We start from the raw sequence: 13,335 nt of genomic DNA on the forward strand, positions 1-13,335 counted from the left end.
ACAAGAAAGAAATGCCTACAAGTACTATATAGAACAAAAGTCCATTTCAAAGTGTAAAATTGTAAAACTATTCTATAAGACAGTATAGGACAGACTATATAAATAGATTCTGTTTGTTTGAGGACCACACCTGGCAATGCTTGGAGTTACTGGTACTGAACTCAGGAGTCATTCCTGGAGGAGCTCAGAGGACCATAGTGGGTGCCAGGGATCTAATCTTGGTTACCTGTATGCAAGTCAGTGCCGTATCCACTGTATCATTGCTCTGTCTTGAGTTCTTATAGTTTGTGTTCATTTGTTTGCTCTTGGGTCTATTCAGTGTCTTCATCTGCTGTTCAGAAATGTTTGCATCCCTCCCTTGAATCTGAATAGTGGTCTTACAGGGTAAGGGTACTTTAATATTTCTTTCTTTCAGTGCTTAAATATGTCATTCTATTCCCTACAAGTATGGAATGCTTCAAGAATTTGCATGTCCTCCTCACTCAGGGCATTGATAATTTCTTTATGGGTTCAAGTTCAGTTTATGTGCTGCCAAATTGAATACATTATCCCCCTTTTTGTACATCCTCCCTTCAGAATGTACACTAGTTAAAAAACAACCCATAGTAAAATGGTCCTCAAATTTTGCAGTCCTATGCAAGGTTCATGTAAAGCATCCCTATCATTTGTGAATCTCCCCAAATCCTTTACTTTTGTTTTGACTTTACTTTGAAAAAGAAAGACTCAACACAGCAACAAAGAAGAAAACCGGCTGGACAGCCCTACAGCTCCAGGAGAGTGCTCTAGGCCCCAAACACAGCCAATATCACCGGGAGATCCCAGATGGGTAGATGCTGTCTCCCCGCCTACTCCAGATGGAATCCCGGTGACCATGAGCTTCTACAAGCATGGCTCTGGCATGCGGGTACCAGGAAATTTTTTCGGAACTGCGTGGCCACTTATGCGACCATGCAACATGTCCTTATATGCAAAGTGATCAATGGAAAGTAAATCATCCAGTATTTCTCTCTGAAAATCAGGGTTGAATGGTGGTGGGAAAATCTGAGCAAAAGATAATGCCCAACTGAAATGCATCTAGACTGTGTATTTAACTATGGTGCTGTGTCACCCTGGGAGCGGAATGGTGTCTGTCCTTCCACCTGTCCCCCTCTGTGGCAGTGACATGGTGTCCTGCATTTTTTAGAGGCTAATGAACAGCCAGGTATGTGACTGCATTGACAAGGCACATGGGGCTTCATGGGATGGGGGGTGGAATCGGCCAGATGGGCTGGACACATAATGAGATTTGGAGACCACCACTGGACTAGAGCCTTTATCGACTGGATTCCACGGGAGGTCAAATAACCGCGTGGCCGCCCACCTACCAGATGGTCAGACTTCTTCATCAAGATCCTGAGCAATCAGTTTGAGGCTCTTCGTTTTTCTAGAACAAACAGATGCCATTGGGCTACACTAGCACGCGACAGGGACAAATGGAGACATTACTGGCGCCCGCTCGAGCAAATCAACAATTAACGGGAAGTCAAGTGATCAAGTGATCCAGTGATGACCGACCGAGACTTGAACTGAAAGGCTTTGTTACTGTTCTCACAGTGATTCAACAAATAATTTATATATATATATATATATATATATATATATATATATATACATAAAAGGAAGCCTCACTTTTCCCTGGTCATAAAGAGGGGCTCCCACAGTTTTCTCTCGCCAGTAGTTCCCTTTCTCCCCATCGACCTACTACATTTCATCCCCAAACCCTATTGTTAACATTTCTGGCATTCCCCGGGGCCTTATTCTTCTGTCCAGAATTAAGATAATGTACAATACTTGTTGCCGATGACCAGAAAGACAAACCAGCCAGACCACCCTGTAGACTCCCCTCTTCTCTGTGATACTTGTTCATTGATGCAAAGGGCCTTTTAAAAGGCCTATACAAAATTCCTACTTTTAACTCAGTCCTATGCTAAGTTCCTCCCCATTTGGGGTCCTCCTTTCTTTTTCTCTTCTACTGTTCCATAAACTTTTCTACTTTTCAACGCTGAGTCTGAACATTCTTGAAAAATATGAAAGAACCTGGAAATCGTGAACAGAGACCTGCCATCACTTCTGGTTGCTTTAGCCTCACCTGCATCAACTTTATATGTGCTTTGTTGTCTTTGTTTTTAGATATATTTGCTAAATAGTTTTTATAAAATATTCATATTCCTACTTTTTGATTATTTCCATGAAACTTGAAATAAACACTATGTAAGTGAATTAAAACTTTATATACTACCTGATTCATTTTCCATCTATTTCTAACTATCTGTGCATATTTTTATGAATGATATGAGAATAATTTTCCAATACCTCAAATTTCTGGTTTTGTTCATAGAATAATTCTGTCCCAGATGATGAGTTGGAAAGCATCCCTATTCTAATACATTGTGGGTAAAGTGTATACACAAAATATATTATCACTCTTAAATATTATATTATTTACCTTTTAATATAAATTTTATGGAGAATTGATCGATCAATTTCCACAATAGATAAGGAAGTTGCATCACTATTTTTTTCTTTTAACAATTTTTTATTATTTGTCTTTCAAACACACTTACCATTTTATTTTCTTCTAGTTAATATAAATTGTTTCAAATTCTCCATGTTTTCTTTAATAAATGTACAATAGTAGATACTTTAACATTAGTAAATTTTATTTATCTCATTGATTGGGCTAAAACTTCATGAATTTGAAGGTTATTTTAAAAAAACTTATGCTTATTGCACATATTGTTTTCTATTTTACTGATTTCCATATTGATCCATTCATACACTTTCTTTTGATTCACATTAATATTAGCTGCATTTTAAATATTATTTGACTATTTTTGATGATGGATTTTATACTAACATGTATTGCTTTGTTTCTATATACTGGAAGATTTTCTAGTCTTTGTTTCATAACTTATCTCTAATTTAATTGAACAGATTCCAGAAACATACTATGAATGGCTTGAAACTTAAATATTTTTGAGATTTCTTATTATGTTTCATTTGATAATGTTTTGTGTGCTAAGTATTCTGATGATATTGGTGATCTATTTACAAATACAAATTAGGTCAGTTTATTTGATAAATTTGCTCAAACTGTTGACATCCTTACAACGTTCAAGTCTTTTAATTTGTAAATTTGCTCAAGCGGGCCCAGTAACTTCTCCATTGTGAGACTTCTTGTTACTGTGTTTGGCATATTGAATACTCTCGGTAGCTTGCCAGGCTCTCCAAGGGGTGCAGAGAAATCAAACCCGGCTCGGCCGGGCTGGGTGCGCGCAAGGCAAACACCCACCGCTGTGCTATACATTCAAGCCCCAGTGCTAGCTTTTCAAAAAATTTCAAAACTAGTTGATGTAAAAGTAATTTGTGACATATCTATACAAAATCATTGACAAATTATATTTGAAATTAATTTAGAAACTATTTCAAATGCATTCAAAATGACGCTTAATGACAACAAGCTAGCTAATAATATAAATAATAGGTTATTATTTTATTTCATTTGTGTCTGGGAATGGCCTGATGACAAGGCAAGGAACATATGTGTGGGGAATGCTATTTTTACTGTTATTTTCTTTAGTGATGGCAAGTATTGGACCTGCAGTGTCATGCACCTTATCCTGAACTACATCTTTATCTTTTTTTAAAAAAAATTTATTTCATAAGATAGTTCACAATATATGATTACATTTAATATTCAAATTCCAATCCCACCACCATTACACCTTCCCATCACCAAATTTGGCATGTTTCCATATCAAGCCCCGATCCCTGTCCCAAAACACAACCAAATTTATATATTTTGTATTATCTGTTATGAAGAACCACTGAAAATGCTTACAAAAAAGTATTCATATAGGAAACAGTGTGAAGACTGTTCTATATTGGCAGAGGCCATTAAGACATTCATCAAGACATCACTGTAGCACGGTAGCACTGTCCTCCCGTTGTTCATCATTTTGCTCCAGGGGGCGCCAGTAATGTCTCCATTATGAGACTTGTTACTGTGTTTGGCATATCAAAAACATCATGAGTAGCTTGCCAGGATTTGTCATGCGGGTGAGATACTCTCTGTAGCTTGGCAGGCTCTCCAAGAGGGGCAGAGGAATTGAACCCGGGTCGTCCGGGTTGGCCGTGTGCAAGGCAAACGCCCACCTGCTGTGCTATCGCTCCAGCCCAGGATATCACTAACATGTTATTAAAAGTTGAGTGATGTGAGTTTTGTGTGTGTGTATATATATATATATGTGTGTGTATATATATATATATATATATATATATATATATATATATATTTCCCTCTGTGATTTGTTGCCTACTATCTGAACCCCATCAAATGTGGTGTAGTACTTATGGAGAATGGGTAGGGAGTGTCTTACAATGTGTGGAGTGGCGCAGTCCAATAATACTTCCAATCATGTGTTGGGCTTGGCCAGAGCGTCTTGAGCATGGCTGCAGTTGGGTTCTGGAGATTTTTGGCTACTGGGGCTGGGTCCCTTGGGATGGGGAGGGCTCTTACCCGCCCCTCTCTGTGGCGCCGCAAGTAAAACAGCCTGGAACGGAGTCTGGTGGCATGGTTATGGCAGGCTTCATGTTATGTTCCCTCTGGGAGAAAGAGCAATTTGATCTTGCTGGTGGCCGGTGATGAGATTATACCTACATCTTTATTCTTAATATCAGTACAGTTGTAAGGAAGCATACATCATATTCAAAATTATTTTCAAATACTGAATCGATTGTGAAAATCAAGATATTCTATTCTCTAACAATCGTCTGGTACTTTAGAATGTATAGTGAATATCTAGTTTTATTATTTATAAATTATATCAGTAAAGTACATTCCTGTGTTTTTTTCCTGATAGCTAGCTATTGATCACTTACCAGTGATACTAGCTCTCTCTACCTATAAAAATTTAAGTATCTGGACTTGTTGAGCAACAGATTTAATGTGTCATACCTACATAATAAATACAAAGAATAGTTCAAATGGACTATTTAAGACAGAAAATATAAAAGTTTTTAAATGCATAGAGAAAGTAGAGGCCCACGCACCATCACTTGGACCATGTAAGCAAAGTGCCGGCCATGTTCCAGAAACTTGAAAATAAGTCTTAAAAGAAACAAACTAGCCAAAAGAGCTTCTCAGAAAACTTTTCCTGACTGAGGTCTCCTCCCAGGCAATCCCAAAGAGTGGCTGGCCAGCTTCCACTTGAACAAAGCGCCAAAGCTGGCACCAGCCTCCAGCTAGATTGCCCAATACTGAACTTTCTGCAGTGCAACATCTCCAAGCTTCACAACACTGACATCCTAGTAGTAGTCACCAAATTGGATGGAATATTAGACAAAAGCCAACCAATCTTCACTGAAAGAAAAAAAAATAACAAAGAAAGCTTAACTTGCAACAACAGTTTAGTAATCTCCAGACAAGGACGTAATGTTCCCATGATGAAATATAATACTTTTCAGAAATTTTTTTCTATGGAAATGTTTTTGATCATTCCACTAGCTATTGAAAGGTAATAAACACTATAAAATAAATCTCTGTGGACCTACCATGAAGGCAGGCTTGAAGAGTGATTGAGAAAATAGAGACAAGGGTGGAGTGAAGGTAACAATGGCCGTGGGGTTGGTGTTGGAATATTCAATGTCTGTAACAAACCATCATGAACAATGCTTTATTGTAAACTACAGTGGTTAATAAATTAGGAAAAAAAGAGAAAGTAGAAAACAGTTTGTAATAACTGAAATATTCATGTCTATGATGACTTTGATGAGACTCCAGTAAGTTTTCCAATTATAATGAAATAAATTTAGATTTGCTATCATTATAAATAATTTAACATAATTACTTTTTTAAAAAGCAGATGAAGTCATGATTTTACTAAGACACAAAGATGTAAGACCATTAGATTTTTTAAATTTACTTTTAAGAATTAGTCAATCATCTTTTAAAGAATAGGGCATGAAATACATTACTCCAAGTAGACTAAGCAATTGTTTTAAGTCTGATTAGAATAAAAGTACAAAGAAGTATTTTTTTAATCACTTAATCACTTAACTTCTCAAGTATTTTTTTAATTCTTAGAATTTTGTTTCATGTGTGCTGAAACTAGATAAAGGACCAAATATGATAACCATAATGCCCCAAAGTAAAGAAAGAGTATGGGGGAAATTGTCTGTCATGAAGGCAGGGGGATGGGTGGGAAAGGGGACATATACTGGGGACATTGGTGGTGGGGAATGTGCACTGGTGTAGGGATAGGTGTTTGATCATTTTATGATTGTAACTCAAATATGAAAGCTTATAACTATCTCATGGTGATTCAAAGAAAAAAAAAGAGGATTTTTTTCTCCAGATAATAGCATTATTTTCTACAACAATGGAAACATTTCAACATAAGCCTTATTTCTATTTAGTCAAGTGAATTCCAGAATCACAGTAATAGTTTTCAAATTAGATGTTTAATATGTTTCAATGTCTTTGGAGCATATAAAATTGTTTTAAAATTTAGTTTTGGAACTCGTACAAAACTTCCTGGAACTAGAAGGTATTTAAATATTTTAGAAATCTAAGAAACATGGAATATAAATTTATACTTGCAAACTGTTAACATTTATATCTGCCTATTTTTTTAAATTATGTGTAACTTTGTTTCCATGAACCTTTGATAGAACTGATTTTGGTTTTTTTCTTGTTTGGTGGTCACATCTGACTGTGCACAGGTCTTACTTCTGGTTCTGTGCTCTGGGATCACTCCTGACATTGCTTGGGAGACAATATACTATGGAGACAATATACTTGGGAGACAATATACTATGTCAAAGATTCCCACTGGAGTCCATCACATGTAAGACATACATTTTAATTCTGCACTATGGTTCTTGTCCAAACTAATTTTTCTTTGATTAAAAAAAATCATTAAGAAGCATTGAAAATTCAAATAAATATTAAGGAAAAATGTTCTCATAGTAATTAAAGAACCATATGTGTTTAGCACTTGTGGAAAATAGAAGCAAAGAGAAGAATACTAAACAAGGTTTATTTTTAAGAGTAAACTAATGTAATTAGAATATTCTTATTTTTAAAAGTATAAATAGTTGATTATTAAAAACATGTTTAAATCTACACCATCCAACATCTACTTAAGTATGAAAAACAAATAAGTAAGTATATATAAACAAACAGAAAGATAAAGACTTTAAGTTATCATCTGTGCTCTAGAAAGTTCAAGAATTTACTGAAATATAGAAAGTATATGTTTTTAATCACTAAAAAAATTCAAAGAGGGACCAGAGCTATAGCACAGTAGGTAGGGTGTTGCCTTGCACGAGGCCTACTGGGGGTCGATCCCCAGCATCCCATATGGTTCCCCAAGCACTGTCAGGAGTAATTCCTCAATGCAAAGCCAGGAGTAACCCCTGAGCATTGCTGGGTATGACCCAAAAAGCAAAAAACAAAAAACAAAAAAAAAAATCAAAAGAGAAGAGTTTATGGAAGTATCTTCAGTGTTTGTAATATATACTTTATTTTATGCTAATTTTAGAAGATTAAAAAATAAATAAAGTTAGATTGGTAATAGCATTGGAATTTGATCAAAAAGTGATAGTTAGAATATTATTAAATTAAAGGGTGAAATACATTCTTAAGAAATAATCAGAAATCACAAAATATCATAAATCAACATTTACAATGTTATAAAAGGATTTACAAGGGAAAAACATGAAGAAGAAAAATTATTTATTTTTCTATAATTGGATACAAAAAGGAATAATTTTTAAATTATTTCATATATCTTCTATTTAGCTTTTAATTTTTACTCAAAAGAACATACTTCAATCATTGTTGAACTGAATTATGGCATTCTTGTTCATTAAAATTCTTACAAATATAGCAGTAATTTATTCACTAACAAAGTGCAAGTCATATAAACAGAGGGGAACTGGAATAAAGGAAATTTATGTTAGTAAAAATGAAAAAATGATCATAATACAGTGTTGAATATAAGGCTCCATGTAAAGTTCATACCATGAATTTTTTATGCTTACATTTTATTTGTGAAGCACTTATTGACTAACTTTTTAAAAGACTGCTTTACTTGCTGGTTTCTTAGGGAGTAAATAAAAGGATTTAACATGGGGGCAACAGAGGTGTTGAGCACTGCTATACCCTTTGTTAAAGCCACTCCTTCTTTTGCTGATGTTTTGACATACATGAAAATACAGCTCCCATAAGAAATAGAGACAACAATCATGTGTGAGGAGCAGGTAGAAAAAGCCTTTTTTCTTTGCTCAGCAGAAGGGATTCTAAGAATTGTTTTAAGAATGAATGCATAGGACAGAATCACTAATGCTAAGGTTACCATGAGTGTGAATACTGCCAAGATAAATCCCATCAGCTCCAGAACTGCAGTGTCTGTGCAGGAGAGCAGCAGCATAGGAGAAGAGTCACAGGTGAAATGGTCTATAATGTTGGAGTCACAGAAATCCAGTTGCAGTCCCATTATCACAGGTGGAAAGATAATAAGAAATCCAATGAGCCAAGAACTAAATACAAGCTGGTTGCAAACTCTGTTGTTCATTATTGTTGTATAATGCAGAGGTTTACAGATAGCCACATAGCGATCATAAGACATTGCCGTCAAAAGAAAAAATTCCGTTGAGCCAAGAAGTAAAAAGAAAAAGACCTGAGTCAAGCAGGCATTATAGGGAATAGTTCTATCACCTGTTAAAATGCTGACCAGAAATCTAGGAATACAGACTGTTGTGAATGAGATTTCTAGAACAGAAAAATTCCTAAGGAAAAAATACATAGGCGTTTTGAGCTGTGAATCTAACAGAGTAAGTGTGATGATTGTCAGGTTTCCAGTTACACTCAGAATATATGTTAAAAATAAAAATATAAAAATTAAGACATTTAAGTCTTTGTCATCTGTTAATCCTAGAAGAATGAATTCTTTCACAGAAGTTTGATTTTTCATTCCTTTTTGTTGAGTTCTTCCAGATCTAAAAGTGCAAGTAAGAAATAATCTAGTGAGTCTCGAATTACTATTTAAAAGCTCAAATTTCCCCGCTAACTATAAAAACACTCACATCCGATCTGTAAAATAATTTCCAAGTTGTACTGAACTCTGAAAGCATAATACTATGGAAAAAGTAACACCATTTTTGGCTCTATGGATAATAAACTTTAATATAAGTATGACCACAACTATAATAAAAATAATGAACAAACTCAATATAGTAATCAACTGCTTTATAGAATTGTCTGACAGTTAAAGTTAAGAGATGTAAAATTTGAGATGATTATAAAATGAATAACTAAGTGATATAAGAAATAAAACCTTTACTCACAATCATATGATTCCATGTGGCCTGGTAGAAATGTGATGACTCAAAACAATTGTAACTAGGTTTTAATGTTCAATGTTTCTTTTTCCCTCATTGCATCTCACAGACTTTACATCTTTTACCTGCTTTCAATTTTCTTATGAATAACTATGTAAGTGTATTGATTTGATTTGGGACAAAGTCCAATTTGCATCTGGTTTAATGGAATTTATGGAGGAATAAGTTCAATAGAAAATTTATTTCTAAATTAGGAGAGATGATAATAGGTGATATAATTACAGCTGTTAATAGAAGGTACAATGAAAAAATTCAAGAAGTCCTGCTTCTTGTGATGAAGAAAAGAATTGGCGAAACAGTGAAGAATGCTCCATGGGTACCACTGAGTAGCCAATTTATGTTAAGTCTAAAAATCTAAGATTCAGATAATATTGCTATATTTTTCACTGAATAATTGTGTCCTCAGAAAGAACTTGTTTAGGATTAAAGCTAGAAAACCTGAAAATGAAAGAGGCAATAGCAAAATGGGCATTTTAACTGGTTAAAATTAAAGATTTTAACTGGTTAACAATTAAAAGAGATTAACTGTTTAATGACATAACCAGAGACGACATTTTTCTGGAATATGAGTAAGCAAAGCTATCATCAAAGAAATAACAAAAAGTAAAGTGTGTAATTAGTGCATTAGTAATAGTAAAAATGGGAAAATTATTTGTTGGTTAATTATGTAAAACTCAATTCTGAGCATTGGTGAGAATCAAAAAATAATATATAAAAATTTGTGAGACAGAAAAGCCTTGAAATAACTTCCAAATTATTTCAATATAGGTCAATACAGTTATGACATTAGAGGTGAGTCATTTAGTAGCACAAATGCCTATAGAAATAACCATTTATGATCATTAGGTTCTAAGAAGACCTAATAGAGATTATTTCACTTACTTTCAGTAACTTTTGTGAAAGAAAGTTAGAGTGATATATATAAACTATACACATTATATTATATATGTATACATAGATTAGGGAAATGGGCTTTTAACTATTTCTTCCAGAACAAAAAGACTGAATTCATCTGGTTTTTTTTCCTTAAAACAGTCACAGAGGACTATTGCAGTAAACCAATTAAAGTGTCTCTAGTGAGCAATAGTGTTAATAAGTGCAACTTAAAAAATAGATGAATAATTTTAATTAGGTACACTTGGGAAATAATTTTTAAATATACCAGATAGTTATAAAGTACAAAGAATAGTGAGAATAAATCAGTCTTGGTGAATTATTCTGGATTTATATTTTCAATGGTATTTTTTCTTGCAACATCTATCTGTCAAGGCAATATTTGTCAAGGTAGCGTTGCATGAGTCCCAATGCAAGTAAACTTGTGAAAAGAAAGAAAATAGCAAGAATTTGACAAGGCCACAAGGACATAAACTATTTAAATAAAATATTTTATTTGTTAATAGAATATATCATGTACTTAGGTGTGCTATAACTTGCGGGTAATAGATTATCAAAATACAGTAACAGTGGAGCGACAGACTACACAAAAATCTCATGAGATTTGTTATATGAAAACCTTCTTTGGCATGGTTTTCTGTCATTTTGGAAAATTGTATATCCATGATAAAGATAGAATATGGGTTCAAGAGTATGCCTTACAAACAACAAATCCTAGTAAATCCTGGAAACACATGGTCCCTTGAACATCACCAAGTGCCACCTTGAAGGCACCCAGCATCACTGCCAGTCTGGATGGATAATTCCCCAGATATAAAGTTCCTAGCAGCACCACGTCCTCAGTTTTCCCTCTGAACTAGTGGTCCAGTCGACACCTGTTCCCATACAGCATAACGCCTTCATGAGCAAAGAACAATTCTAAGCAGTATCTGCTTTGAGATCCAGCACTCTAGAAATTTATTTATACTTTGAGATGTCATTCCAAGGGTTTATGGTGGAAACATCAATGCTTTATATGACTTCCCAAGAAGTTATATGCATTCTCTTTTTTCTTTTAATTTCATCTGAGACCATAAGTAATATCTCTATCAATATTCCACTTGTGATTTCACCTTTTCAATTGAAGCAACATGTTCTTTGCGTGGAATTCCCCTTAGTTACATTTTCCATTACCTTTCTACTCCCTAACTGATTCAGAAAAGGGAGAATGCAGGTTATTTTCTTTTCTCTTTACAATATATTTTAAAGAGAATATTCAAATATTCAAAGCCAAAGCTTTGAATATAGCCTATATTTTCTTCTCCTAAGATAACAAGTTACAGGTATGTTAGAACTATTAATTAATTAATTAATTAATTAACTATTAATTAATGCTATATTAAGCATATATATAAGTACTCTTCCCCACATGCAAACTATCTGCTCTAATTTTCTATTTTGTTAGATACTTGTTATTTATCAATCTTTTGATATAAATTTCAAGTCTTCAGCTACTTAAATAACTGCTAATCCTATTAAATTTAAATATTGTATTTTTATTTAATTTTAAGAATTTTATATAAATGTATGTATATAAAAACATAAATGCATGTATACAAAATAAATATATGTATACAAAATTTAAATTTCAATATTTTACTGATTTTTCTGGGCTGAAGCAATAGCACAGCCATAGGGTGTTTGCCTTGCATGTGGCCGTCCCGGCCGATCTGAGTTCGATTCCTCTGCCCCTCTTGGAGAGACCGGCAAGCTACAGAGAGTATCTCACATGCACGGCAAAGTCTGGCAAGCTACCTGTGACGTATTCAATATGCCAAACACAGTAACAACAAGTCTCACAATGGAGACATTACTGGGCCTGCTTGAGCAAATCGATGAACAATGGGAGGACAGTGCAACAGTGCTGCTGATTTTTCTATTCCCTTAAATATTCGTGTGCTGACTTATTGGCAGGAATCAGCAGAATATCTATCTATCTATATTTTCTATGTGTGCATGCATATATATTTATATGTACATATATATGCTCCAAATATAAAATACGTTTTTTATATTGTTATATGTGTGTATATTCAAACCAGATATAATCAAAGTTGAAATTTTGTTTCCTTCTGAGACTTTTCCTAAAAAGTGAGTGTAGAGGGGGCTCGAAATAGCACAACAGGTAGAGCATTTGCCTTGCACGCAACCGACCCTGGTTCGATTCCCAGCATCCCATATGATCCCCTGAGCACTGCCAGGGGTAATTCCTGAGTGCAGAGCCAGAAGTAATCCCTGTGCATCGCTGGGTGTGACCTCCCCCCAAAAATGCAAAAAAATAAAAATCACTGTAGATATTTGTTCAGCTCTGATAACATTTTTGAGTATTTTAATTTCTATTATACATATTGATTTTGTAACAATATTTGTTGTTTAAAGTATGATTTCATCCATCAAATGTTATGGTGGTTTCCTGGACTCTTGACTTTGTTTGTGCATAAGGAACTGTGCGTAGTACGTTTCTAGATTCTATCAATGTTGGGGCAAATAATCAAACAAGTATCAGACATAGTGACAGCACATCAAAAGTAAAACTAACATCAGCATATTTGCCTCTTGACTATGTAGCAGATTCCCCCCCATTACATAAAAATTCATTCATATGGCTTCAGCTGCTATATTGAATAGCTTAGTTAGGACAGAGACAAGAGGAAAGGAAAAGAGGAAGGGAATATCATGAGGGAGGTGAGCAGGGGGAGTCAGAGAAAGCAAAAGGGCTCAAATTTAAAGCTCTGCATCCCCTCTTGAAAACTGATGAATTTAGACTTAATCCAGCAATAGTGACAGAAACACCCTTACAGAATAGTATACATGTAAATATCTTTTTCAAAAAGACAACCTCCATCTATCCTTCAGAGCACTTCCAAAAATCAATCACTTGGTGGTGGTATAGTTTTGCTTTTCTCTACGCTCTTTTTTTTTAATTGAATCAGTGTGAGCAACACTTAAAAAGCTCTC

General features: G+C 34.5%; 1 protein-coding gene across 2 annotated transcripts; it reads right to left on the reverse strand.

Annotated features, from left to right (window-relative positions):
• Nucleotides 1-4,849: 4,849 nt before the first annotated feature.
• LOC130024765 (olfactory receptor 6C76-like) lies at nucleotides 4,850-9,017 on the reverse strand. Of its 2 annotated transcripts, XM_056115495.1 has the most exons (2): nucleotides 8,102-9,017; nucleotides 4,850-4,905 (listed from the first exon to the last, which is right to left on the reverse strand). In XM_056115495.1, the coding sequence occupies exons 1-2, from the start codon at nucleotides 9,015-9,017 to the stop codon at nucleotides 4,850-4,852; spliced, it is 972 nt and encodes a 323-aa protein (XP_055971470.1). The 2 variants fall into 2 exon arrangements, with proteins under 2 accessions (XP_055971470.1, XP_055971471.1); XM_056115496.1 differs by lacking the exon at nucleotides 4,850-4,905 and having other exon boundaries at nucleotides 8,082-9,017.
• Nucleotides 9,018-13,335: the final 4,318 nt, after the last annotated feature.

The sequence above is a fragment of the Sorex fumeus genome, unplaced genomic scaffold (assembly GCF_029834395.1).
Source record: "Sorex fumeus unplaced genomic scaffold, SorFum_2.1 ptg000029l, whole genome shotgun sequence".
Taxonomy (NCBI): domain Eukaryota; kingdom Metazoa; phylum Chordata; class Mammalia; order Eulipotyphla; family Soricidae; genus Sorex; species Sorex fumeus.

Coding starts and splice junctions, on each gene's coding strand:
- LOC130024765 (XM_056115495.1), bottom strand. CDS start 9,017: ATGAAAAATCAAACTTCTGTGAAAGAATTCATTCTTCTAGGATTAACA. Junction 4,906..8,101: donor TAAAAAGTTAGTCAATAAGT/GCTTCACAAATA, acceptor AGTGATCAATAG/CTAGCTATCAGGAAAAAAAC.